We start from the raw sequence: 26,629 nt of genomic DNA, 5'->3' as shown, positions 1-26,629 counted from the left end.
AACTTCTGGAAAACATCATAAAATCAGTGTCTCCTCCTGCTGGAACCTCTCCCCCAGGTCTAAAGGTCCTGACTGTACATTTACCGCTCTCAAACATAACTGCCCTTATCTAAGTATTTACGAACTCTACCAAAACTAGATTTTTCTACCAAAACGCTACAATGTAATACTTACTATTATTAACACAGTATAAAAGGCCTTAACTGTGAAACTTTGGGCTACATATTAATTTCCTTATTTAACAATTTTGTGAGTTTTAAGTTTGGGACAGGAATGTCTCTAAAATGAAGTAAAACTGCCTTTAAAAAGATTTCTGAAAGAAACGTAACGATCTCATACTTGAGAAGCAATCTTCATTAAGTCACAGAAAGCAGACCTAGCAGGAAGGCTGCAGATCATTTAACCCAGTGGTTCTCCACAGGGAGGCAGGCTGCCTCCCAGCGGACACGTGGCAATGTCTGGAGACACATTTAATTGTCACTATTAGCGCTTATTCCAGTGAGACCAGGGACGCTGCTAAATGTGTGACAAGGCACAGGACAAGCCCCACCTACGAAGAATTACCTGGGGGTGTCCGTGTGGCTTAGTCACTTAAGCGTCCAATTCTTGATTTCACTCAAGTTATGGTCCCAGTATCATGGGACCAGGCCCTGTGTCGCGTTCCCTCTCTCTCCCTCTACCCTGCCCCAACTCTTAAAACAAAAAAAAAAGATCTGACCCAAAATGTCAATAATGCTGAGGATGACAAAAACTAATCTAACCTGACCACTTGGGTTTTCTTAATTTACAAAAAAAACTTTTTAATTTTTTTTTTTTTTAAGATTTTATTTGACAGAGAGATAGAGACACAGGGAACACAAGTAGGGGAAGTAGGAGAAAGAAGCAGGCACCGTGCTGAGCGGGGAGCCTGGATGCAGGGCTCAATCTCAGGACCCCAGGTTCATGACCTGAGCCAAAGGCAGATGCTTAATGACTGAACCACCCAGGCGCCCCCTTTTAACTTCCTTTTTTTTTTTCTCCATTCTTTTTTTTTAATTTATTTTCAGCGTAACAGTACTCATTGTTTTTGCACCACACCCAGTGCTCCATGCAATATGTGCCCTCTCTATGACCCTCCACCTGCTTCCCCAACCTCCCACCCCTTTTAACTTCTTTCTTGAAGTAACATATATGTGTTACAAATGTTACACATAATCTATGTTCAACGTACATGTGCGCCTCAAGAAAAAATATATATACACATTTATAAAATTATACTTATTTTACAAATCAAACACACTCGTGTAATCAGAACCCAGGCCAAGAAAAAGAACATCAGTGCCCTTTATGACTCTTTCTCAGTCACTTATTTTAGTTATTTGCTGTGTTTCCCCCTCACTAGAATTTTAATTAAATGACATTTAGGATCTTATCTGTCTTGTTTGCTTTTTGGTACCACAAAACATGAAAAACTGGTTGGCACACATGAGATGCTCCGTACATACTGAATACATTAATTCTGAAACTGTCTTCCTAGCCCTTTACCTCAATTCCAGCCATTAAGGTACCTACAGACAGACTTCCAAGGAACAGAGTTTGGAGACTACTTGTATAAAATCTAATACCCAAAGGTGAGTGAGTGGCTCAGTCATTAAATGCCTGCCTTTGGCTCAGGTCATGATCCCAGTGTTCTGGGATCGAGCCCCATATTGGGCTCCCTGCTCAGCGGGAAGCCTGCTTCTCTCTCTCTCCCACTCCCCCTGCTTGTATTCCCTCTCTTACTCTGTCTGTGTCAAACAAATAAATAAAATCTTAAAACAAAAAATTAACACCCAAATATCCTAATATTCAAGCTCTTTATCTTTCCACACTACACCTGGAACAAAGTTCATAACCAAATGTTAGTTTCCTTCCTTCAACGCATTTCATATCCTCCCACCCCACTCAAATACATCTACCTAAGGAGCAAATAAACTTTGCAAAAAGAAAAAGTGACCAAGGAAAGACAGTCCTTACTAATGAGTCTACTTGAGCAGGGTATAAGAACTGATAGATACACATACTCCGGGGACAGTAATCTTCATCAGCAGGGTCCGCACGGTCTTTGCGGTGACTGAATCGATAGTCGATGCTATCATGCACCCAGCCTTTTTCAATGAACAATCCCGGAACTTCATCTGAGAAGAGCCAGTACCTATAAATCACAACCATATGTTAATAAAATAATGACAGATCACGAGCATGGGATGACTTTACTGTTAGGGGAGATGATTACAGAGTATCACTGAATGTTCAGACCCATACAATTGATAAATTGGCACAGAATACCAACATTTTTGAAATTTGAGGTTTGCTTCCTATCTGTAATTTTTATAACTTTTAGTATTTTCGGGTGAAGGCTCCATAGCTCAGGGGTTAGAGCACTGGTCTTGTAACTTTTAGTATTTTCTACTTCAGGATCCACACAATACACACATGTAAAATGTATTACCATTTCTAATGACCTCTATCTGGATTACGTTTCACCCATCATAATAATTTAGGTTTCCTATTTCTGGTATCTTCAAAAACAGAATTGTGTCTTTCTTTCTTTTTTTTGGACACAGAGGGAGAGAGAGAGATCACAAGTAGGCACAGAGGCAGGCAGAGAGAGAGGGGGAAGCAGGCTCTCCAGCCAAGCAGAATCGGCCAAGCCTGATTCAGGCTCTCTGCTTGGCCGGAGAGCCTGATTCAAGACTCGATCCCAGGATCCTGAGATCATGACCTGAGCCAAAGGCAGAGGCTTAAACCCACTGAGCCACCCAGGTGCCCCTTCTGTCTTTTTTTTTTTTTTAAGAATAGGTTTGTGCTCTGCCTTCAGCTCAGGTCATGATCCCGGGGTCCTGGGATCGAGCCCCACATCGGGCTCTGTGCTCCGTGGGGAGCCTACTTCCTACTCTCTCTCTGCCTACTTGTGATCTCTGTCTGTCAAATAAATAAAATCTTTAAAAAAAAGAGAGAGAGAGAATAGGTTTGTGTCTGGGGCACCTGGGTGGCTTAGTGGGTTAAGCCTCTGCCTTCGGCTCAGGTCATGATCTCAGGGTCCTGGGATCGAGCCACTCGTCAGGCTCCCTGCTCGGTGGGGAGCCTGCTTCCCCCTCCCCTTGCCTGCCTCTCTGCCTACTTGTGATCTCTGTCAAATAAAAAAAAAAAAAAAGAACAGGTTCGTGTCTTATTTAACTGTGTAACTCCAGCATGTGACATAGAAAACATTCACTAAATGTGTGATGAGCAATGGTTTCCAAAATCCATAAACGAATAGCTTATTTATTCTAGAACTTTAGAGTTTCAAAACTAGGAACAATATAAAAGGTGACAAAAATTAAGTCTAATAAGTTACCTGTTATGGTTTCGATCTGTACCAATAGGAGTCCTACGCATGACTAGTTTTGCCTTGGCAATTCCCTCCTGGAAAGCCTTCTCAGCAGCTGCCTTGTGCCTTCGTATTCGTTCTTCTTCAGCTTCGCGTTCTAGTTTCACTGGTAAAGATCAAAACAATCAACTAGACTTTATTTTCTAATAAGTTCTATTATAAGTTTTTAAATGGAATTGATTCTCAAAATGACTAGAATGAATAAAACCAGACCAGCTATTTCAAAATAAAACCTATTTCAGTCCTGAGGAATCTGACTGTAATTCAGCTTAGTAGCCTTGGTGACAAGAAAAAAGACCAGAGAGCAAAGGCAGGCAAGCACTTGTGCAGAAAAGCAATCACTATGTACTGAATACTATCTGGGGAGATACTCAGCAAGTCACTACTGTTAATAATGAAAAAAATTGTGGGGGTGCCCGGGTGGCTCAGGTTAAGCACCCGACTCTTGGTTTCAGTTCAGGTCGTGAAATCAAGCCCTGCGCCAGCTCTCTCTGCTTGAGATTCTCTCTCTCTCCCTCTGTCCCTGCCCATGCTTGTGCAACTGAAAGCAAATAAAATCTCTAAAAGAAATTTTTTATTCATTTATTTCTGATCATTCATTATATGGGCTTGCTTCATCCAGACAGGAATTTCTCTCAACAAGAAGAGCCCAGTAATCTCGCCCTCTTTCTAGAACTAAGACTCTGAAGCACGGCACTACCACTTACAACTTCAGAATGTGTAACACTGATGTCCTACCGATGAGAGAACACCAACATTAATTACGGTGAGAATCGGGAAAATACATCAATCTAAAGAGGCTACTTTAAAAAAGTAAGACAAATCTCATTTACTGAAAACCAACATGATACTCACCACCTTTAACAAAGTTTGCTCTCCTGAATGGAACGAAATGTTTGCAACAGTGATTACAGCAGAAATCAGTACAAAGCTAAACAATACAAACAGTAATGGCTAAATCACAATCAAGGAAAAGTTGTTTCTCTTAGGGCCACAAACAAACAACAAGCTACATAGGGCAAGTCATCAAAGACCAAACTCGGTTCCAGAGGTTCCAGCACTGAGCTAGATACCGAATAACATGAACTGACCTTGGCAAAATATTAACATTCTTTGTCCCTTACTTCTCTGTATCAATTTAAGAGTATCACAAGACCTTTCCTTTGCCCGATGTTAAAACACACAGAGGAACACTTCAGAAACTCAAGAAGTCATTACATTTTAGGTAACATACAGCAGCAGAGTGACGTATACACAGTTAATCTACATGCTGTTGTACCTGGAATGCAATATATGGTTTTTAGAACTGAAAGGTATGTATATACAGATGCACAGTGCACCTGTATCAATGTGAAGATATTTCAGTGGCCTCAGGCAGTATAAACTAGAATCTGTTTTAAAAGAAATTATATATTCATGAAAGTGCTACTAAAGTTATTTCTAGGTATCTAGGGTCCAACTTTGACAAATAAATGGTTTTTACCATCTTCACTTTATAAGCTGGAATTGCCGATACGGTTGTAAACTACAGCAGCGACCAACATAGTTTAAAGATCAAAAACCCCAATAAGGGCACCTGGGTGGCTCAGTGGGTTAAGCCTCTGCCTTCAGCTCAGGTCATGACCTCAGGGTCCTGGGATCATCAAGCCCCAGAGCACACACAGCGGGGATCCTGCTTCTCCCTCTCTCTCTGCCTGCCTCTCTGCCTACTTTCGATTTCTGTCAAATAAATAAACAGTCTTAAAAAAAAAAACACAATAAACTAAGGAAATTTACTGCAGGTAAGAGCAACTCTGAAGCTATCCTTGTACTTGAAGTACAAGTTTGTGTACATTCTAAGACTCATCAAATAAGTAAATACTGGTATTGATGGGTGCTAGGGTTCTCATGATTCATGAAAGGAGATACAAATACAGAACAAGGGGCTCCTAGGTGGCTCAGTGGGTTAAGCCTCTGCCTTCGGCTCAGGTCATGATCTCAGGGTCGTGGGATCAAGCCCCGCATCGGGCTCTCTGCTCAGTGGGGAGCCTGCTTCCCCTCTGTCTCTGCCTGCCTCTCTGCCTACTTGTGATCTGTCCATCAAATAAATAAATAAATAAAGTCTTTACAGAAACAAAAACAAAACCCCCCACAAATACAGAACGAGGGATGGCAAAGCAGAAGCCTTGAGTGGTAATTCAGGCATAAAAGGAAATGAGGTACTGACGTGCTGTAACACGGGTGAACCCTGAAATCATTATGCTTAGTGAGGGAAGCAAGACACAAAAGACCGCGTATTTATTATATGATCCCATTTATATGAAATGTCAGAACAAGCTAATCTGGATGGACAGGGTGGTGACAGCTAAAGAATTTAGAGGTTTGGGGGCACCTGGGTGGCTCAGTGGGTTAAGCCTCTGCCTTCAGCTCAAGTCATGATCTCAGGGTCCTGGGATCAAGCCCCACATCGGGCTTGCTGCTCGGTGGGGAGCCTGCTTCCTCCTCTCTCTCTCTGCCTGCCTCTCTGCCTACCTGTGATTTCTGTCTGTCAAATAAATAAATCTTAAAAAAAAGTTTTGTTTTTGAGAAGATGAGTGTGAGTGTGTTCTAAAATTGTGGTTAAAGTTGCACATACCTGTGAATATATTAAAAAACAATGAGTTATATGTTATAAATAGACAAGCTGTATGGTATGTGGACTATTTAGTAAAGCTGTTTAAAAATGTTCAGATTTGGGGCACCTGGGTGGCACAGTCAGTCAAGCATCTGACTCGTGGTTTTGGCTTAGGTCGCGACCTCGGGGTCATGAGATCAAGCCCCACAATGGGCTCTGCCCTCAGCACAGAGTCTGCGTTTCTCTCTCCCTTTCCCTCTGCCCCACCGTCTACACTCTCTTTCTCAAATAAGTGAATCTTAAAAAAAAAAAATTCAGATCTGATAGTGCTATCAGAGCCCCAAATGTTTACATTCTTACATCATAATAAGGGAAAGATTAGTATCTGAGTTAGCAACTGCACTGAAGGCTTCAAACACCTTGTCATTCAATTGTTAAAACAATCTTAGTATATGTGCTGCCCAAGAGAGCACAATTGTTAAAACAATCTTAACGAGCACAGGAGGACACTGAGGCACAGAGAGTAACTTCCCAAAAGACTACAACAAAGTCAGAGTAGTACTTGAAACCAGGCCAGCAATTCCCAAGCCCTATAGTCTTTCCGCGATGTCTACTTGTGACTTTGGTCCTTTGTCAAATTCAGAGAAGAGGCCACCATCACATTAATCCAAGCCAAACCATCCTTAGCTGTAGAAGGCCAGGAGGCACACTCCCACCAAGCATCACACACCCAGTGGGGTCTGGGCTGCCGCGCACCAAGATAATTGAAGAGTCACGACAATCACCGGGGCTTCCTTCCTTCTACTGTCTTCCACAGGGTCCCCCTTCTGCTCTCAACACAAGCCCTTACCTTTCATCTCTCTCTCCTGGATCTCACGCTCCTTCTTGGCCTGGATGGCGAGCAGCCGCCGGCTCTTCACGGCACTGATCATGTCTTCGGCTCCCAGGTCCACGTGGGGCTCAAACTTCACCTCTTTTTTCCTATCCGGTTTGCCTAGCCCATTCTCTTCTTTCCCATTTTCCTTGTTTCTGGCTTCCATTTCTTTCCTTTTCTGTTTCTCTGCTCTCTTCTTATCATTCTCTTCCTTCAGGACAGCAAGCCGTTCCTTCCACAGCTCTGCAGACATCTGCTGTCTGGTTTCCATGTGGTCCTGCACCGAGTACGTCATGAGGATGCGGTGGCAGAGCGCTGTCAAGATCTGCAGCTTCTCCTCTGACGTCAATTCAAAAAACTCCGAGGTCTCCAGCTTCTCTAGGAACTCATCTTGTACCTCATTGTCCTCAAATGGCGCCGAATCCTTATTGTCATCCGCGTCGGAGCCCTCGCTTTCTTCCTGAACATCGGATCTGCGCAGGCAGAGCCGCACCAGCTCTGAAACAGAATGGAGAGTCAGCGGGATCTCTGACAGCTTCATTCCCAGTTCACCATAGTCTTCCGCTATTTCGTCCTGTAATAAGGTCTGTAAGAGGATGACCAACACCCTATTGAGGTATAAAAAGCCGCCTTTTTCTGCACTCAAGGCTTCCATGAGGGACACAGCAGTAATGGGGTACTGAGCATCCGGTAAGAGCAGCCCGGAGTAACAGCTCAAGAACTCCACCACCATGGCCACATCCCCAAAGAGCGTGTTGGGCAGCCCTTCGGGGGTATCCACCAGTCTAAATGCTGGAAGGCTTTTGCCAGGTAACTCCTGGTCCTCGTACCTCTTCTGTTTTTCTAGTTTCTCAAGCATTTCCTTCTCTCTCCGCTCCTTGGCTTTCTCCTTCAACTTTTCTTTCAGCTCCTCTCGTTTCTTTTTCAAATATTCTTTCCGTTGCTCTTCAGACATCGAGGCCCACCGCTTTTTGTGCTCGAGAAGCTCAAAGCGTTTTTGAACGAGACTTCGCAGCTCTTCTGGGAGACGGGCTCTATCTTCGCTGGAGAGAAGGCGAGCTGTTTTGGAGATAACACAGGACAGGGCGCTCTTCTTGTCCTCCCTGTCTTTGTTTTCTTTGTAGTAGGCAATAAGGTGTAGGGCAGCAGGAGGCAGATGTTTGTGGGGTTTACTAGAAGACCTGGCTGTACCCCCAGAGTTCCGTGGGGCTCGTGTCATCTTCTGAGTGCCTTTGGCCATATCCAACAGAGTCATCTGCTTCATTTTGGTTTTAGGAGTCTTCAAGCCCTTTTTGGGAGACTTGGAATTACCTGTAGATTTCTGTCCATTAAGGATACCTTTGCTTCTGCCCTTTGCTTTCAAAGGTTTATCGCTGTGCTTCCCGGATTTCTTGGCAGGAGGGCCCTTCTTAGGAATGTGAAAGTTACTATGGAGCTTGGCGGGTGACATCATCTTCATCACTTCTTCCAAATGTTCTTCGGGAGATCTGGAATTTTTGGAGTTCTTCACTTTGAGTGGCGAGCCATTCAAGGACTTCTTCAAATGTACGTGACACCATAACTTGGGATTTAGTGGTGAACTCAGAGAAGAGTTGTCTGTCTTGGATTTTTTTGAGGGCTTCCTGTCTGGGGATCCAGTATTCTTCCTCTTAGTAGAAGGGTTGAGAGTCATGTACTAGAATTTAAGAACAAGTGCAAAATTGATTTAAAAAAAAAAAAAAGGAAAAACTAATTTGAAGAAGCAATATTTAAGCATCATATAGGCCCTCTTGCCCAGCTATCCAGGTAAAACTACATATTCATTTCTGCCCACAGACACTATGCCCCTGAAGAAACAAAGACATGAATGCTAGCTAATGTTTTGGCCATATCAATACAAAATCCTTTTAATACCAGGGTGGCTCAGTGGATTAGGCCGCTGCCTTTGGCTCAGGTCATGGTCTCAGGGTCCTGGGATCGAGCCCCGCATCGGGTTCTCTGCTCCGCGGGGAGCCTGCTTCCTCCTCTCTCTCTGCCTGCCTCTCTGCCTACTTGTGATCTCTCTGTCAAATAAATAAATAAAAATCTTTAAAAAAAAAAATGTAAACTGTAAAATTAGACCTTTTTGCTATGTAACTGGTTTTCTGTTAATATACAGTGCTAGCAATTCTTATACGCTTTTATGAAATCTGTGCACCCTTTCTGCAGAAGAAACACACAAAAATTATGCATACAATTTCAGTGTATCCGTGGATCCCAGACTGAGGATACCTGATCTAGATAATGGCAACATCTAAAAAGTTAAAGAATTACTCTGATTTGTAAGCCTTTAAACCTCTGTTCCAACTGGGAACGTTACATCCTTTTAAGTAGAAAGTATATTAAGTTTTTTTTGTCTAAATGAAGAAGCATATTTTATTTAAAATAGCACAACAACAAAAATCACTGCTGACAAACGGGGAGCCCTCCTGCCCCTGGTTCCTCAAACTTCCCTTTCTCTTCCCACACATCAAAAACTTTTTCCCAAGAATATGTTGTTAACTCTAAGCCCTCTGCACTCTCAATCTCATACGCTTCTCTTTTGTCACCCTCACAGCTTTCAAATTCACTCCCTCTAGTAGCCCAACTATAATCCTTCAATCCCGCCAGGACCTTAAACCATTAATTCAACCACACTTTCCCTACACTCACTTCCTTGTCTTTTACCCGCATGAAACTCCAGTCCGTTATTATAATGCGCCTTGCATAAACCTACGCTTCCCTGGTCTCTCCTGCTCTATTACACCGAGCTACCCTTGGCGTGCGCATGTTCAGCTTACCCATGACTGCAACAGAAGATACAGTGTGTGGTTCCCTTTAAATTCAGAACCAGGTACCTCAAACGCATCCTAAATGCCACCCAGTAATGACATGATATGTCCCTTTCTCCAGTCACTTCCCTCTCCCCTGGACACACATCTTCTGTCTCCTCAAACCTCCACCTCGTTCCCCTTACCAAGAATTAGTTAACAGGCTAGAACCAGTCAACTTGTCGTAATACCATTGTTTCTGTTGAAGTGTGTGTTTAAAAAAAAAAACCCAACTGCTGATTTTGGAACTTTCAAGAATGTAATTACAAAGAAAAAAAGCTGAACTGCACACTAAATTAAATACCGAAGCAATGAAAAGGTACAGCCAACTTCACAAAAATTCAAGTGAGTAGGAGGGAAACTAGAAAACCTCCAGAAGATGTGATTTCTGATACCAAAAGCAACTAAGCACAGAAGGCACTTGGAGACTTGAACCTAACTCGAGGATCCTGAGTGGGATGGATGAACTTCAGAGAAACAACATGGAAGCAGCGGGTCAGCACGAGAGGACGCTGCAGGCAAGGAAGCAGCTACAGACTACTGAAGACAAAATCGTGAGACCCTTCAGAAAGACGAGGGAAGCAGCACAGCGACAGCGATCCCAGAGAAGACACGGAGGACACCAACACTCCTGTCCGGCGTGACCAGACAGGCAAGGCAAAATTTAGTAAGCTGTACTGCGATGTCAAGTAAGATCGAAACAGTACGGATATGACCACCAGACAAACTCACAGAACCAAGGCAGCACCAACAGGAGAGATCTAGTCTGTGAAGAACGAGCGGGCTACCCACCCCTAACATCCTTCTCCTGGCTAAGTCTCCAACTTCAAAGGCCAATCTGCCTTTTAAGGACTAAGGCAATTACAGGTTATTGTTCCTCCAGCTGGCTATTTCTGTTCCCCGATTATCGTCCTCAGTCTTGGCTGACGAAGAGGTTTCATAGTTTATGGAATAAGCAGAATTTCCTAGTTCTGTTTCCCCAGAACTAGATTTCAAAATGTTAAAATGAGTAAGCGAAGATGACTTACGAAGGACTCTCCCTGAAGGGCAGTAATGGTAGCAACACCCGAAAGAGACCAGTGTTTCAGAAATCACCCTACAAATCACAGGAGGAGGCCCAAAGCGACCCTGGCAGAAATCAAAGACAAATATGTGCTCCTACTAGCCTTGGAACATCTTCAGAGTATAAAGCCGATACTTCTTCGAATGCTCCAGATAACAGACTATATTTAAAGTCATTCTAAAATGAAATTTATCACTAAAAAGGACACTAGTGTGAGTCTGTTTCAATTTTACCACTTATCTCTTAATAGGGTCTGTTATAAGGGCCACTTCGTAATTTGCTTTTTTTTTCCTATTTAAAAGTCACTCAAGTTATCGTAAGGTTCTTTCAATTTCTTCTACTTAGAAGCACCATATTATGCAGAAATGATGTAAGAAAAAGCTGGGATGTCTCAGCTATGAGACGGTCCAGCAACCTATTTTTATTTATAAGGTGTGTTTTTCTTGCCAAACCACACCACGTAACTTTTTTTCTTAAAAATGAAAGAAATTAACTCACCCAACCCCCTCCCAACAGGCCGGCTCCCCGCTTGAGCAGTCCTTCAGTAACTGGATCATCTCAGCATAGGGCATGCTGGGCGGTCACAGCCAAATGGGAGCCGGCATGGCTGGACTCAGGGGGATCTGAAAAAGCATAAAACCGCTTATGTGCTAAGGGTCTCCCCTATCCCCCAGCACAGGTAATCTACCAGCGTAGTGCACAGGGAGAGAGAAAAGAATGGACATCGAAACAGCAGTACTGTATGTAGGTTTTAGGCAAAGGCCCTTCCTAAATGCTAAACAAGAACAAAATATTTATGAATGACTCAGCAACATGAAAGCCGTTAAGAAAAACAGAGCATACAGTTCTATACCTGGCTCCCTGTCACACCTGAAAACAAACCACCACCACAAATAAGGAAAGGAAATCTATTAAGATAAAAATGAAGAAACTTTATTTACAGTGCTCATTCAGATGCTAAATTTAACTTAACAATAAGTAGAAAAAACCATGAATTGGAAAACTTTGGCAATCTGCATTTTGATTTTTACTTCATTCTTCCCATTCACCCAAGGAGCCATGGTAGGAGTTTCAAGACAACACTGACACAGTGGACTTGCTTCAACCTCCACATATCGTTATCAGTCAATATGCAAAATCTGTTGCCATAAATTAGGTTTTAAGTGCTTTTAAAGTTAACATAATTTATTTTTTAAAGTTCTTCTGCTCTAGTCTCTAAAACTCATAAATAAAAATCAAGAGGCAATTTAAGTAAAAAATCTAAACCATGAACACTTACTTGAAACAATTAGAAGAGATAAACAACTTTAAAAATATATAATTAACATCACTAGTAATGAGACAAAATTACATCATGTGCCTTCTGATATGATTCACTAAGAAAAACACATCAGTTCTGCGGCATTTCTACCCCAAATCCATAGCCTGAATATAATCATATGAAAACAGCCACACAATTGAGAAGCATCACACAAGTCATTGGCTTGTATTCTTAAAAAAATGTCAAGGTTCTTGAAAGACAAAGAAGAGCTGAGAGATGGCTCCAGATCAGAGATCAGTCTCCTAACAAAACAAAACAAGGAAACATAATACATGATACTGTACTGGATCCTACTGAAACCAAACCAATATTTTTTTTGGCTAAAAGGGCAGGGCTGGGACAATTTTCAAAATTTGTATAAGGACTACAGATCATAGTATTGTTTCAACGTTAACTTCCTGATTTTGCCAACTGTACTACAGTTACATTAGAAAATAGCCTTGTGCTTGGGCTCCCTACGTGGCTCAGTCAGTAAGCATCTGACTCTTGGTTTTGGCTCAGGTCATGATCTCAGGGTCATGAGAGTGAGTCCCACAATGGGCTCTGAGCTCAGCTTGAAGTCTGCTTGAGATTCTCTCCCTCTCCTTCTGTCCCTCCTCCTGCTGATGCTCTCACTCTCAAATAAGAAAAAAAAAAAAAAACAAAGAAAAAGAAAATATCCCATATATTCAAATGAAAGGGCTTTCTCACTGGCTCAGAAAAAATTAATTTGTGTGTTGAAAAGAGAAAATAATAAAACAAATGTTAATATCTGGGGCATTCACTTGAAGATATACAGAAGAAATCCTTCACAGTAACTTGTCTACTTTCGGTATGAAATTATTTCAAAATAAGATGTTCTGAAAGTGTATTAAAAACCCTATTAAAGCAGTCCAAATTATGGCAGGATTCCAAAGGTCTTTAAAAAAAGTAGTATTTAGTTGTTACATCTCTATCCAAAAGCCTCCCTACTAAGGATACTGCAGCCTGAAATTAAGAGTTCAAACACTGGGGCGCCTGGGTGGCTCAGTGGATTGAGCCGCTGCCTTCGGCTCAGGTCATGATCTCAGGGTCCTGGGAACGAGCCCCGCATCGGGTTCTCTGCTCCGCGGGGAGCCTGCTTCCTCCTCTCTCTCTGCCTGCCTCTCTGCCTGCTTGAAATCTCTGTCTGTCAAATAAATAAATGAAATCTTTAAAAAAAAAAAAAAAAAAAAAAAAGAGTTCAAACACTGTGGTGTGAGTGACAAAACACTGGAATTGCAATATATTACACCGAAGGGCAATGAGCCAAAATGGCACATTTCACCTTACATGACAGTTACCACACAAATTCCTTATAGGACACTCCCCCAAGTCATTATCCCTAAACTCAACTGTTGTTGCCTTTTTTTCTCAACAAATGATACTTAAAGAGATGAATTCACCAGCCACATACCTATTACGCCTATGCTAAATATTACAGAACACAAAATGAGTAAGCTAGTTCTCATTTTCAAGTAATTTTTGTTCTAGAATTTACAAGACCACAAACACACTCTCATCATCACATCGGGCCCTACTCAGATAACACTCCAACTTCCAAATCTCTAACTTTCTTCTCTCCCCACCTAGGATCCCCATCGGTCCTTTCCCTAAACTGCTGCTCAGAACTTGCTTCCTGAACTCCACGTCTCCTCTCTCTTCACAGGAGCTGCACCTGGCTGAAAACCAAATGAGATTCTATGAAAACCAAAGAGAAGATGAAGAGAGAAAAAAATTTTTTAAACTTACTGCCTTTGGGAAAGGCAGATTGTATGTGATCAACTTGAATCCTCAATGCATGACTTAAAACTTCCTTTAGATGAGGAAAAAATCCAAAACACTGTTTCATGGTTTACTTCATCTGTTTCCTTACTATATACTGTCCTGGCAGAGATACTCTAAGTTCTTTAAGAAAATGGGTGGCTCAGTCAGTTAAGCATCTGCCTCTGGCTCAGGTCATGATCCTGGAGTCCTAGGACTAAGTCCCACATGCGGCTCCCCAGGGAGCCCACTTCTCCCCCTGCCTGCCGCTTCCCGTTTGTGCTTTCTCTCTCTGTCTCTGACAACTAAATGAAATCTTAGGAAGGAAGGAAGGGAGGGAGGAAGGAAACTACAAACAGGAAAAACACAACTTATATGCAAAACTCAGGTGACAAAAACAGGGAAATGTCAAGCAGTACTGGGGAATAAGAATTATTACGTAGACTGGTATTTTACATGAGTCTCAAGTTCTCTGAACGGAATCATTGTCTTCTAAAACACTTTAGTCCAAACAAGCTAATACTTCTTAGTCATCTCAATCTTAATTATAGCCAAATTCTATTAAGTATCTTAAGCCCTTAGTAGAAAATTTGAGAGTAGCTGATTTCTTCAGAAACTCCTTTTCAAGATACAAGTTCCTAAAATTCTAGTCTCTGGCTCCTACAAAAAGTGTGATCAGCTTTTTGTTCCAGTAAGCCCCAAAGACCTTTTACCCATAAGTAATACTTGGCCTTTCTTTTTTTAGTTTTTTTTTCAAGTTATGCATATACATGAATCCCTAAACTAAAATACATAAAAGCTGTAAGATTTAAAAAGAGGAAAATATGTAAGGACTCAAATGATCTAACAGTCTGAAACTCATTCAGAGATGATTCTGCATGGGATTTTCATACAGTAATAATCATCACCTTATATTGTAACCACAGAAAGCCGTTATCACAGCTCCAAAACTCTAGAGCAATAAAATGACAAAGAATTAAAATTTCCTCTCAGTGAATAAACAAAATTTAGGTTTACCAAAGTTCCATAGAAACTTTAGTCCTACTCCAGAAAAAGCCTATTAATTTCTAAACTTTTTATGCAAATAAAAATTTAAAGAGTACAGGAAGAAAAACGCTTGGTCATGCTGGTCTGGAATAAGAAAACATGCTAAGTGCTAAACTATGGTTGGAGAAATAAAAAATTATTTCTTATACTTTTTTTTTAAAGATTTTATTTGACACAGAGAGAGCGAGCACAGGTAGGCAGAGAGGCAGACAGAGAGAGAAGGGGAAGCAGGCTCCCCGCTGAGCAGAGAGCCTGATGCAGGGCTCCATCCCAGGACCCTGGGATCATGACCTGAGCTGAAGGTGGAGGCTTAACCCACTGATCCACCCATGCGCCCCTCAATATACTTTTTTCAGCAAAATGAACCTAAAATAATTGAGGCAACTTAGCTGTATGACACCAGATGTGCTTAGTTTTTTCAAAGTGAATAGGAAAGGGAAAAAACAATCATGGAACTCTGACTTGGTCTTAAGGAATCAGTGGCTCTGGCCCCCATTCCCGCCTTAAGACCGAGGTGAACTATCAGTATGCAAATCAGTAAACTTGCCACAAAAAACACAAACACTCTCAAAACCTACATAAAAAAAAAAATCTTGGGCCCCCTGGGTGGCTCGGTGGGTTAAGCCTCTGCCTTCCGCTCAGGTCATGATCTCAGGGTCCTGGGATCGAGCCCCGCATCGGGTTCTCTGCTCAGCAGGGAGCCTGCTTCCTCCTCTCTGCCTGCCTCTCTGCCTACTTGTGATCTCTCTCTCTGTCAAATAAATAAATAAAAATCTTTAAAAAAAAAATCTTATTGAAATAAAGATCTTATTGGAGAAACTCTGAGATGAAAAAGACAATCAGAAATCTGAGGCCAACGTCTTGGCTTTTGTCATTTTACTTTCTGTTGGTTCTAAGTAGACTAGCCTCAGCGTCTGCGTCTGGAAAATAAGATTACACTCACACATACACACACTCGCCCCACCCCCACGACTTCATAAGAAATTTTTTGAAGATCAAATGAGCTGACTGACGGAAAAAAGCCCAACACATTCTCAAGAGGGAAATGCTAGATTTTCTACTAATCTGTCACACAAAGTAATACTCATTTCAAGTCTTTTTCAAGGCTGCTGGTGTCTTTGGTCATTTTATCTGATATTTAAATTCAGATTTTTTGTTTTTTTTTCTATTTATACTATACCTCATTCCAAGAAGAATGAGGCAAAAAAGTATGAATTTTTTAATTATGCAACCGGAATTTAAAAAACCATTAATCGAACTAGGGGAGATATTCAATACCAACCCCACATCATCACCTACTTAAAACAGACAGATGTGAAAATTTCTGAATCCATTTTCTGTTTTAAAAGCTCACAATCGGATCTAAATGGAGCTACCAGAGAAAACAAACGCATCTACAAGTACTCTATCTTGCTGTTCGAAAATTAGAGTGACCTTACCTTGTATGGATCAAGTAAGAAGTCACTGAACTTGCTAGGGAGGGAGTATTTCTTCACCAATTCGTCTTCTACCACCCATGGTGCATTTTCACCAGTACCAGCCCGTAACGCGTTATGTCGTATAAAGTATCGAAGTATCTCCTTATTTGGCGGGCGTTCTGTACGAATCAAGCTGTCTGCTGGCACATTACTGATGATCTAGGTGAACAAATACAAATAACTTACCACTGGGTAATAAGCAATTAACTGAGAACAAAGATTCATGTTCTCTCCAGAAAAATCATAATCCCCTCTATCAAATATGGCTACTATAAGCTAGATGAAACAAAAAGAGTAATTTTCTGAGACAGAATGTTAAACACATCCCTACGCAATTTATCAGTATGTATCAAAGTCCTAAAAATGTGCATACCCATTGAACCAGCAATTCCCCCCCCCCCTTTTTTTTAAAGATCTCATTTATTTATTTGAGAGTGAGCATGAGTGGGGTGGAGGGGCACCGGGAGAAGGAGAAGCAGACTCTGAGCACATAGTCTGATGTGGGGCTTGATCCCAGGACCCCTGGATCATGACCTGAGCAGAGGGCAGACACTTAACAGACTGAACCACCCAGGTGTCCCTGAATCAGCAATTCCTCTTGTTAAGAATTTAGAAGTAAGGGGCGCCTGTGTGGCTCAGGTCATGTTCCCAGGGTCCTGGGATCGAGCCCCACATCAGGCTCTCTGCTTGGCAGGGGGCCTGCTTCTCCCTCTCCCACTCCCCCTACCTGTGTTCCCTCTCTCGCAGTCTCTGTCAAATAAATAACATCTTAAAAAAAAAACACAGCAATTTAGAAGTAAAGGGACAGTCATCACCAACTGCTTATAAAATGAAAAAAAAAAAAAACAACAACAAAACAAAAAACAGAAGGGAAAATTACTTAAAGGTACATCAGCAATGGAATCACTTTTTAAATTAAAATACATCCATATAATGAAGGCAACCATTATATACATATAAATATATGTAATATACTGCATGTAACATATATAACCATAAAATATATTACCTATAATGTATACAACCTCAGGGGAAAAACATTTCTTAATCAGGACAAATTTATCAGAATCATCTAGGGTGTTATTAAAATGCAGATGTTTGGGCCCCAAACTTATGGAATCAGAAGTATCTCAGGCAGCAGAGCCTGGGCATCTACATCTTTAGTAACTCCCCTGCTGACTAGCATACACCCTACAACCTGAAAACACTGTTTTGGGAAAAATTTAATGACATCACAGATGCTTACCGCATACTAAATGAAAAAAAACAAGCTACAAAATAGTACATACAGAATACTATTTTTATTTAAAAGCGAACCACCAGGGACATCTGGGTGGGTCAGTCAGTTAAGCATGCAATTCTTGGTTTCAGCTCAGGTCATGACCGCAGGGTCATGAAACTGAGCCCCATGTCGGGCTCTGAGCTCAGTGTGGAGTCTGCTTGGGACTCTCTCCCTCTCTTCCTCTGAGCCACCCCCAACCCCATCTCTCTAAAATAAATAAATAATTTTGTTTTTTTAAAAGGTGTATCATGACTCTGGATCAATAAATCAGTAAAACAAAGCACTAAGTCATCTTAAAGCTATTTACTATTTAGGTAAGTAGCTTTACAAATTCCTTGTAAAAGCACGGATTAGAACTGACTCAGTTTCTGAGTTTAAGTATATTACAAATTGCTTTATTTTTAACTGGGAAGAGCTATTACCTGTGGAAAAGTCCTTAACTGCTGGGAACTGATTCTTATTTTTCAAACTCAGCTTGAAGCTCAAATGCAAATTATTTTTATACCCTAATAATTCATATTAAAAGAAAAAAAGCATGCTATCTCCTAGAGAAAAAAATACAATTTAACTTAAGGTCATAGTCACAAAGACTAGAAAACCGCTCAGAATTTGTCATAAAAACACATTCATTCATTTTTTTTAAGCACATTTTCTCCGAGAAAACTAGCCCTACATTTTCTGAAGTAACATTTACTACGTGTAAAAGGTTTAATACAAAGTGCCAACTAACCTTATCTTCATTTTGTAATTTCACATCGTATTTGTGAGGCAGAAATTTTGGTGGAGCCCATTTCCTTTCTCCTTTTTTTAATGAAGTAGGGAGTTTTCGTGGAGACCTACGTGCTCTGTCATCTAATCAAATCAACAGAAAATTAGTGAAAAAGACAAGTCTTTAATTTCATCCATTCATTCATTCATTACTAATAATCTTAATGAACACCTACTCTACACTAAGCACTGAATGATGGGGCACAAAGATGAATTATAAAATCCTTACCTCAAGCAGATAGTCTATGAGTGTACAAAAATTACAGTACAATGTGATAAACTACTATGACAGACTGATACAGAAAAATACAGTGAGAGGAAAGAGAAGCAATGTCTAACTTGGTCTGGAAGAAAAAGTAAGACTTCTTTATAGACTATAAGCAACAAGATGAGTGACTACGATCTAGACTGCAGTCAAAACTTCAAACCAAAGAGGTAAGAAGGGGCCAAATTACAAATAACATTGGATTTCATTTTTTTTTTTTTTTTTAAAGATTTTATTGATTTATTTGACAGACAGAGATCACAAGTAGGCAGAGAGGCAGGCAGAAAGAGAGGAGGAAGCAGGCTCCCCGCAGAGCAGAGAGCCCGATGCGGGGCTCGATCCCAGGACCCTGAGATCACGACCTGAGCCAAAGGCAGCGGCTTAATCCACTGAGCCACCCAGACGTTTTTTTAAAGTAGGCTCCATGTCCAGTGTGGGGCCTGAGCTCACAGCCATAAGATGAAGAGTCACATGTTCTACCGGCTAAGGCAGCCAGGAGCCCCAACAATGAATGCCATTTAAAGAGATGAATGTGTCTTGTGGGCACTAAGGAAACAAGGAGGATTTCCGTCTAACTATGGTGTGAAAGATCACTACTATGAAAAAATTAAACACTTTCTGCAGTTAGAAAATGAATGAAAAGGTCAGTTGAGACTGAAGATTGGGAATCACAAGAAACAGCACTGAACATCTGAATCAGTTTAACTGGAATGGAGTTTGAGAGTCAAGAGGCATTTAGAAGACAGACTGGTAACCAACTAGATGTGGAAATGCTAACAGTTTCCAAGTTTTCTGCCTTAGGGACCAAGATGAGGGGGGTCATTAAGTGAGTAAGAGAATGTTGAAAGAAAAGCAGAACATGGGGCGCCTGGGAGCCAGGCACACTGGGTTAAGCCTCTGCCTTCGGCTCAGGTCATGATCCCGGGGTCCTGGGATCAAACCCCGCATCAGGCTGCTTCGCAGGGAGCCTGCTTCCCCCTCTCTGCCTGCCTCTCTGCCTACCTGTGATCTCTATCTGTCAAAGGAAGGAAGGAAGGAAGAAAAACAGGACAATTCTTGTTGATGTGCCTTGGGAAGATAACATAAAGAGTAAGATGAACAATTTAGCCTTACAGGTGTTAAACTTAAACTGCCCGGGACATGCACGTGAAGACTGGGTCTAGAGGTAAGAAATTAAGCTGACGTGGGTCTGGGAATCATCTGCCTTTATAGAGATTAAGAATTTAAACTGTGGGCAAGAATGAAATAGAACAATACCCTTGTACAGAAAAATTAAAAGGAGGCAGAACAAAATCCTATGAAAAATAATTTAATATCGGAAAAAAATGTGCAACTCTTGATCTCGAGGTCATGAGCTGGGAGTCCCATGTTAGACAAAAGACACTTAAAAACAGGGGCGCCTGGGTGGCTCAGTGGATTAAGCCGCTGCCTTCGGCTCAGGTCATGATCTCAGGGTCCTGGGATCGAGCCCCGCATCGGGTTCTCTGCTCCGCGGGGAGCCTGCTTCCTCCTCTCTCTCTGCCTGCCTCTCTGCCTACTTGTGATCTCTCTCTCTGTCAAATAAATAAATAAAAAAAATCTTTAAAAAAAAAAAAAAAAAAAAAGACACTTAAAAACAAAACCAAATAACCCCTCCTCTCAGAAAAGTAGTTAGGAAACCCAGGGAGACTATGGTATCAAATAAGCTGAAAGATACAAGAGTGACCAACAGTGTTAAATGGAACAGAAAAGCAAAACACAAAGGAGAAATCAGTGAATTCTGCAATTAGGGAGGTTACCTATTAAGCTTGTTGGGAACAGTTTGAGGAGTAAAGAGGCAGAAGGTACATTGTAACAGCGTAAGACATAGGTCAGAAAGTGGAGACAACATTCTCAAGAATCTTACCTTGAATAAGTAAGACAGAAATGGAACAGGATCAAGGGAAGATATGTTTTTGTTTTTAGAAAATGAGACTTTGTTTATAATCTGAGAAGAACCATTAGAAAGAGAGCTTAAAACACTGTATAGTAGAGGGGCCCTTGGGTGGCTTAGCTGGTTAAGGGTCCAACTCTTGGTATCAGCTCAGGTCTTGATCTCAGGGTCATGTGTTCATGCCCTGCATTGGGCATGGAGCCTACTTTTTAAAAAAAAAAAGAGTGTACGGTAGAATGATAAAAGTTTACCCAGCCCTTGAGAAGCTAAGAGGGAATGGTATTCACTTTTTTTTTTAAAGAGTATTATTTATTTATAAAAAAGAGAAAGAAAAAGACAGCGCCCAAGCAGGGGAACTGACAGGCTTCCCGCTGAGCAAGACGTCAGATGCGGGGCTAGACCCCAGGACCCTGGAATCATGACCTGAGCTGAAAGCAGACGCTTAACCGACTTGGGCCACCCATGTGCCCCAGAGGGAATGGTATTCAAAGCACAAGTATCTTGGCCAAGAGAAAAGAGAGCTCCCTTCTAAGATGGAGAACAGAGTCCTACGAGGGAGGTTAGGAACACAAACCTGAAAAATTCTTGCTTCCCTCCACAAAGTAAAAGGAAAGGTCACATGGTTAAGAAAATATTTTGCATAGTAGAATTTGCCTCTCATATTTCTATGGAAATTCTAACGAATTTTTCCCCTGAAGAAACGCAAATACACCATAACATTAATTCTTTGGCCCACCTACGACTCTTATCAACGTAGTAGCAGTAACATTACACCCAGTAATTAAAACCTGCACTTAAGGCACACACTCTAAAAAACAAGCCAAAGCCTAAAACCAGCAGTTCCTGGTACAGGATGCTTAAGGTCTAAAACTAACAGCTGTAACACATCACGGGTATTCCAGGGATCCTCATTCTAGAAGAAAAGAAGTGTTAGAAGACAGATCGGCCAACACCTACCCAAAACAACCAAGGCAAAACAGGAACTGTAACACACATATTGTAAAGCTTCAGTGTCAAAAGAAGAGAGAAACTGAAAAACGCAGACATTAGCATTTGTAATACAGCAGAGAAGAAAACAAAACCGCAGCATCAACAGCGAGAAGGGAGCAGTCTCCAAAGCATCCCTGGGACTGGGTAAGGATGACCCTCTAAGACCATCGACAGATCCTAGACCCCCGGAGACACAAAACAGAATGGAAGGCAGACAGCAGAACATTTTAATGTAATATCCTAATTCCAACTTTGTGACAGTTAAAGAATGAGGGAAAACTGTTTAATCCGCGAATAGTCACAGGGAAAGGGACTGATACACACAAACACTCTGAGTGCTCCTATTTTTGGAGAGAGAAGAGATCCAGTCAAATTCCTTATTTACACAAATTAAAAAAATAATAATAGTAACAACAACGAAGCCCTCAGAGGCTGAAAAGTCTCCCCAGTAAGCAACGTTTTAGTTTCTCAACTTTGAAAAATCACTGGTTAAGTCTCCAGGTCCCTAAAAATTATTTTTAGTGTTTCACAATTCCGGCAGCTCCCATCTGAGAGGGACCTGAATTACAGAATATAGACAAAAGGAAGTATCTTAAAAGCACCACACTGGCTTATAATATGAAAAGAAACAGAAATTAGAATTAGCCCCTCCTATGCCAATCCCCCTGCTTCCACACTTACTTCCTTATATCCAACTTAGATGTAAGGAAAGTAAGGCTTTCTTTCCCATCCTGGGTAGACAGGTACATGCACACAGATTTCTAAGCAGCCAGAGGTAACGACTTCCCAATGCTCTTAACTGTACAGGGAGATTTAAATATTTTGTGTGGGGGGGGGGGCTGATTTAAAATCTTAATTCACTTGCTGAATATTTTGCTTTCCGAATCATAAATGAACAAAAACATGTCTAGCTATCTACAAAACTCAAGTCCAAATCTAAGTGCAGGAGAACTCAAAAAGATTTGCGTATAAAATAAACAGAGTAGCACAACTCACTAAGGAAAGCTAGCATCATACATACTAATACTCTCTCTCCTTCCTTCATCTTCTTTTACGATAGCTTCTTTCTTCTGATGATCCTGAGGAATCTGACCAGCGTTCTCTTTGTCGCTGGAGGGAGAGTCACAGGCACCATCCGATTTCTTCTCAGCGGCCTCTTCATCTACCTTTTCCAAAGGATGAATCTTCACAATCCTCACCTTGAGCATTTTTTCCTTCCCAACCTATAAAGGAGATGGGCGAGAATCAACGATAGTAAGAACCAGAAAGCTCAAGATGTTTAGAATTTGTTATCCAATATCCATCCCACTTCACCTGACAAAAATTCACTGAAACTCTGAAGTAGCCAAGTAGTGATTTTTTTCAACTTCATTTCTCAGATTTCTAAATTGAAACAGGATACCTTAAAAAATAAAATGACCAACATCTAGTTCATGATTCACACACCAATGTACTAAGGCCAAAAGGCAATCACTACACTAACGTGACATATATGTAAAATACAGTTCAAGAATTTCCATTTTTACGAAAACCAAGTCTACAGGAGCATCTGGCCGGCTCGATAGGAAGAGCACACGAATCCTGATCTCAGGGTTTTGAGTCTGAGCCCCACGTCTGGTGCAGACTGCTTAAAAATAAAATCTCGAAAAAATTAATAAATTTCAACTCTATATATGGATACCCAATTATTCTAGAATCACATGTTGAAAAGACAATCTTTTCTTCACTTAAGTATCTTTCTACCTCTATCAAAACTCAGTAGTTGAGGGCGCCTGGGTGGCTCAGTCGGTTAAGCATCTGACTCTTGATCTCAGCCCAGGTCTTGATCTCAGGGTTGGGAGTATCAGCCCCTTGTTGGGCTCCACATCAGTAGTGTGTGTATGGATGGATACGAGTCGATTTCTGAATGCTACTCTGTTTCACTGATCTATCAGTCTGTCTATCTTTATACCAACTGCATATAATCTTAACCAAAATCGACAGTATTATACCTTACTTTGTTGTTCTTTGTCAAAGTTCTTTTTGGTTGGGCTCTGCATTTCCACACTAATTTTTTCTTTTTTAAAGATTTATGTATCGGGGGGCCCCTGGGTGGCTCATTAAGCCTCTGCCTTCAGCTCAGGTCATGATCTCAGGGTCCTGGGATCGAGCCCCAGCAAGGAGCCTGCCTCCCCCTCTCTCTCTGCCTACTTGTGATCTCTGTTTAATAAATAAATAAAATCTTTAAAAAAAAAAAAAAAAAAGACTTATGTATGGGGCGCCTAGGGCTCAGGTCATAACCGCAGCGTCCTGGGATAGTGATCTGCATCAGGAGTTCCCTGCTCAGTGGAGAATCAGCTTCTCCCTCTCTCTCTGCCCTTCCCCCCGACTCATGCTCTCTCTCTCTCTCACTCTCTCAAATAAATACACAAAATCTTTTTTTTTTTTTTTTAAGATTTTATTTATTTATTTGACAGACAGAGATCACGAGAGGCAGGCAGAGAGAGAGGAGGAAGCAGGCTCCCCACTGAAGCAGAAAGCCCGATGCGGGACTCGATCCCAGGACCCTGAGATCATGACCCGAGCCGAAGGCAGAGGCTTTAACCCACTGAGCCCCCCAGGCGCTCCAATATATAAAATCTTTAAAAAATAATAAAATGAAGATTTATTTCAAAGAGAGAGAGAGAGAATGCAAGCCAAGGAGAAGGGGTGGTGGAAGAGGGAAGTCAGAGGAAGCAGAGTCCCCCAATGAGCAGGGAACCCGGCAGAGGGTTCCATCTCCCCACCTAGAGATCACGACCTGAGTCAAAACCAAGAGTTGGACCAAGCTGCCCAGGTGCCCTTCCACAGGAACTTTACGATCAGCTTGACAATTCCTACAGAAGAGCTGCTGGGATTTTATTATCATTTTTTGAGTATAGCCGAAAAGCTGCTGGGATTTTATTGCAATTGTGGTGAATCTACACACCGACTTAGGAACAACTGATACTTTAACAATACTGAGTTTTCCAGCCCACGAGCAAAGATGTATCTATCATTTAAGGCCCTCTTAAATTTCTCTCAGGAACATTTCATACTTTTTAGTGTATGGATCTTGTGTATCGCTTGTCAAATTACTCCCAGAATATTTCACATTTTTTAACATTACCATGAATGGTGGATCTTTCTGGGAGCCTGGGTGGCTCAGTCGGTTAAGTGTCTGCCCTCAGCTTGGGGCATGACCCTGGGTCCTGGTTCAAGTCCCACATCGGGTTTCCTACGTAGCAGGGAGTCTGCTTCTCCCTCTGCCTCTCACCCCTGCTCATGTTCTCGCTCTCAAAAACATACAAGTAAAAAATCTTTAATGGTACTGATCTTTCTAAATTTTAACTTCCAATTGTTTGGTTTTTCTATTATTTATCTTGTATCCTGCTACCCTGCTCATAAACTCACTTATTAGCTCTAGTAGCTTTTATGGGAGATTCCAGGAGATTTTCTACATAGACAATCATGCTATCTGCAAATAAACATAACTTTATTTCTTCTTTCCCAATATAGATGCCCTTTATTTCCTTTTCTGGACGTACTTATTGACTAGAACCACCAATACAATGTTAAATGGAGTGGAATAGCAGACATTCACTCTTTTACCATTAGGTACATTGTTAGCTGGAGATTATTCTGTAAATACCCTTTACTAGACTGAAGGCATTTCTATTTGCAGTTTGTTGAGAGTTTTTATTAGAAACTGATGCTGGATTTTGTTGAATGCTTTTTGTGTATAAAATGAGATGACCATACGGTTTTTCATCCTGTTTATAAGGAGAATTATAAATTTGTAACGACTTTGCATTTGTAGAATAAACCCCACTGAATTATGATAAACTGTCCTTTTCCTAGTGCTGGATTTCATTTGTTAAAATTTTGATTAGAAAATTTTGCATCTAGGGGGCACCTGGGTGGCTCAGTGGGTTAAAGCCTCTGCTTTTGGCTCAGGTCATGATCCCAGGGTCCTGGGATTGAGCCCCACATTGGGCTCTCTGCTCAGCAGGGAGCCTGCTCCCTCCTCTCTCTCTGCCTGCCTCTCCACCTACTTGTAATCTCTGTCTGTCAAATAAATAAATAAAATCTTTAAAAAAAAAAAAAAGAAAATTTTGCATCTGTGTTCACAATGGAGTTTTGTGAACACAGACTTTTTTTCTTAATGCACAGTTTTTTCTCTTAATGTGCTTATATGGTTTTGGTATCAGGGTAAATGCTGACCTTACATAATGAGTTCCAAAGAATTCGCACCTCCCTCTCCTCTTCTGTTTTCTTTTTTTTTTTTTTTAAAGATTTTATTTATTTATTTGACAGAGAGAGATCACAAGTAGACAGAGAGGTAGGCAGAGAGAGAGAGAGAGAGAGGGAAGCAGGCTCCCTGCTGAGCAGACAGCCCGATGTGGGACTCGATCCCAGGACCCCGAGACCATGACCTGAGCCGAAGGCAGCGGCTTAGCCCACTGAGCCACCCAGGCGCCCTCCTCTTCTATTTTCTGATAACATTTGTATAGAATTGGTACTGTATCTTCCTTAAATGTTTGACAGAATTCACCAACGAAGACATTTGGGCATTGAGTTTCGTCAAGATATTTTTTTTTTTAAGATTTTATTAATTTAAAAAAAAATTTTTTTTTTTTTTTTTTTTTTTTATTTGACAGAGAGAGAGATCACAAGTAGGCAGAGAGGCAGGCAGAGAGAGAGGAGGAAGCAGGCTCCCTGCGGAGGAGAGAGCCCGACGCGGGGCTCGATCCCAGGACCCTGAGATCATAACCTGAGCCAAAGGCAGCAGCTTAATCCACTGAGCCACCCAGGCGCCCCTAAGATTTTATTTATTTATTTATTTATTTATTTATTTGACAGACAGAGATCACAAGTAGGCAAAGAGAGAGAGGGAGGAAACAGGCTCCCTGCTGAGCAGAAAAGCCTGATGTGGGGCTCGATCCCAGAACCCCGGGATCATGACCTGAGCCGAAGACAGAGGCTTTAACCCACTGAGCCACCCAGGCACCCCTCGTCAAAATAATTTTAATCACAAGTTCAATTTCTTTAATAGATA

General features: G+C 41.4%; 1 protein-coding gene across 3 annotated transcripts in view; it reads right to left on the bottom strand.

Moving 5' to 3' along the window:
* The window catches only part of BAZ1B (bromodomain adjacent to zinc finger domain 1B), a 70,381-nt gene that overhangs the window by 25,560 nt on the left and 18,192 nt on the right, over positions 1-26,629 (bottom strand). For all 3 annotated transcript variants that reach the window (XM_045993015.1, XM_045993016.1, XM_045993017.1), the window contains exons 4-9: positions 22,595-22,796; positions 18,369-18,490; positions 16,318-16,515; positions 6,835-8,533; positions 3,359-3,497; positions 2,043-2,173 (exon numbers count right to left, since the gene is read on the bottom strand). In XM_045993015.1, the coding sequence (XP_045848971.1) occupies positions 2,043-2,173; positions 3,359-3,497; positions 6,835-8,533; positions 16,318-16,515; positions 18,369-18,490; positions 22,595-22,796 (2,491 nt within the window). The remainder of the gene's footprint in view (positions 1-2,042; positions 2,174-3,358; positions 3,498-6,834; positions 8,534-16,317; positions 16,516-18,368; positions 18,491-22,594; positions 22,797-26,629) is intronic.

This window comes from Meles meles, chromosome 21, assembly GCF_922984935.1.
Source record: "Meles meles chromosome 21, mMelMel3.1 paternal haplotype, whole genome shotgun sequence".
NCBI classification, from domain to species: Eukaryota; Metazoa; Chordata; class Mammalia; order Carnivora; family Mustelidae; genus Meles; species Meles meles.
Note: the sequence above shows the minus strand (reverse complement) of the source record. Positions and strands in the feature narration are given on the sequence as shown.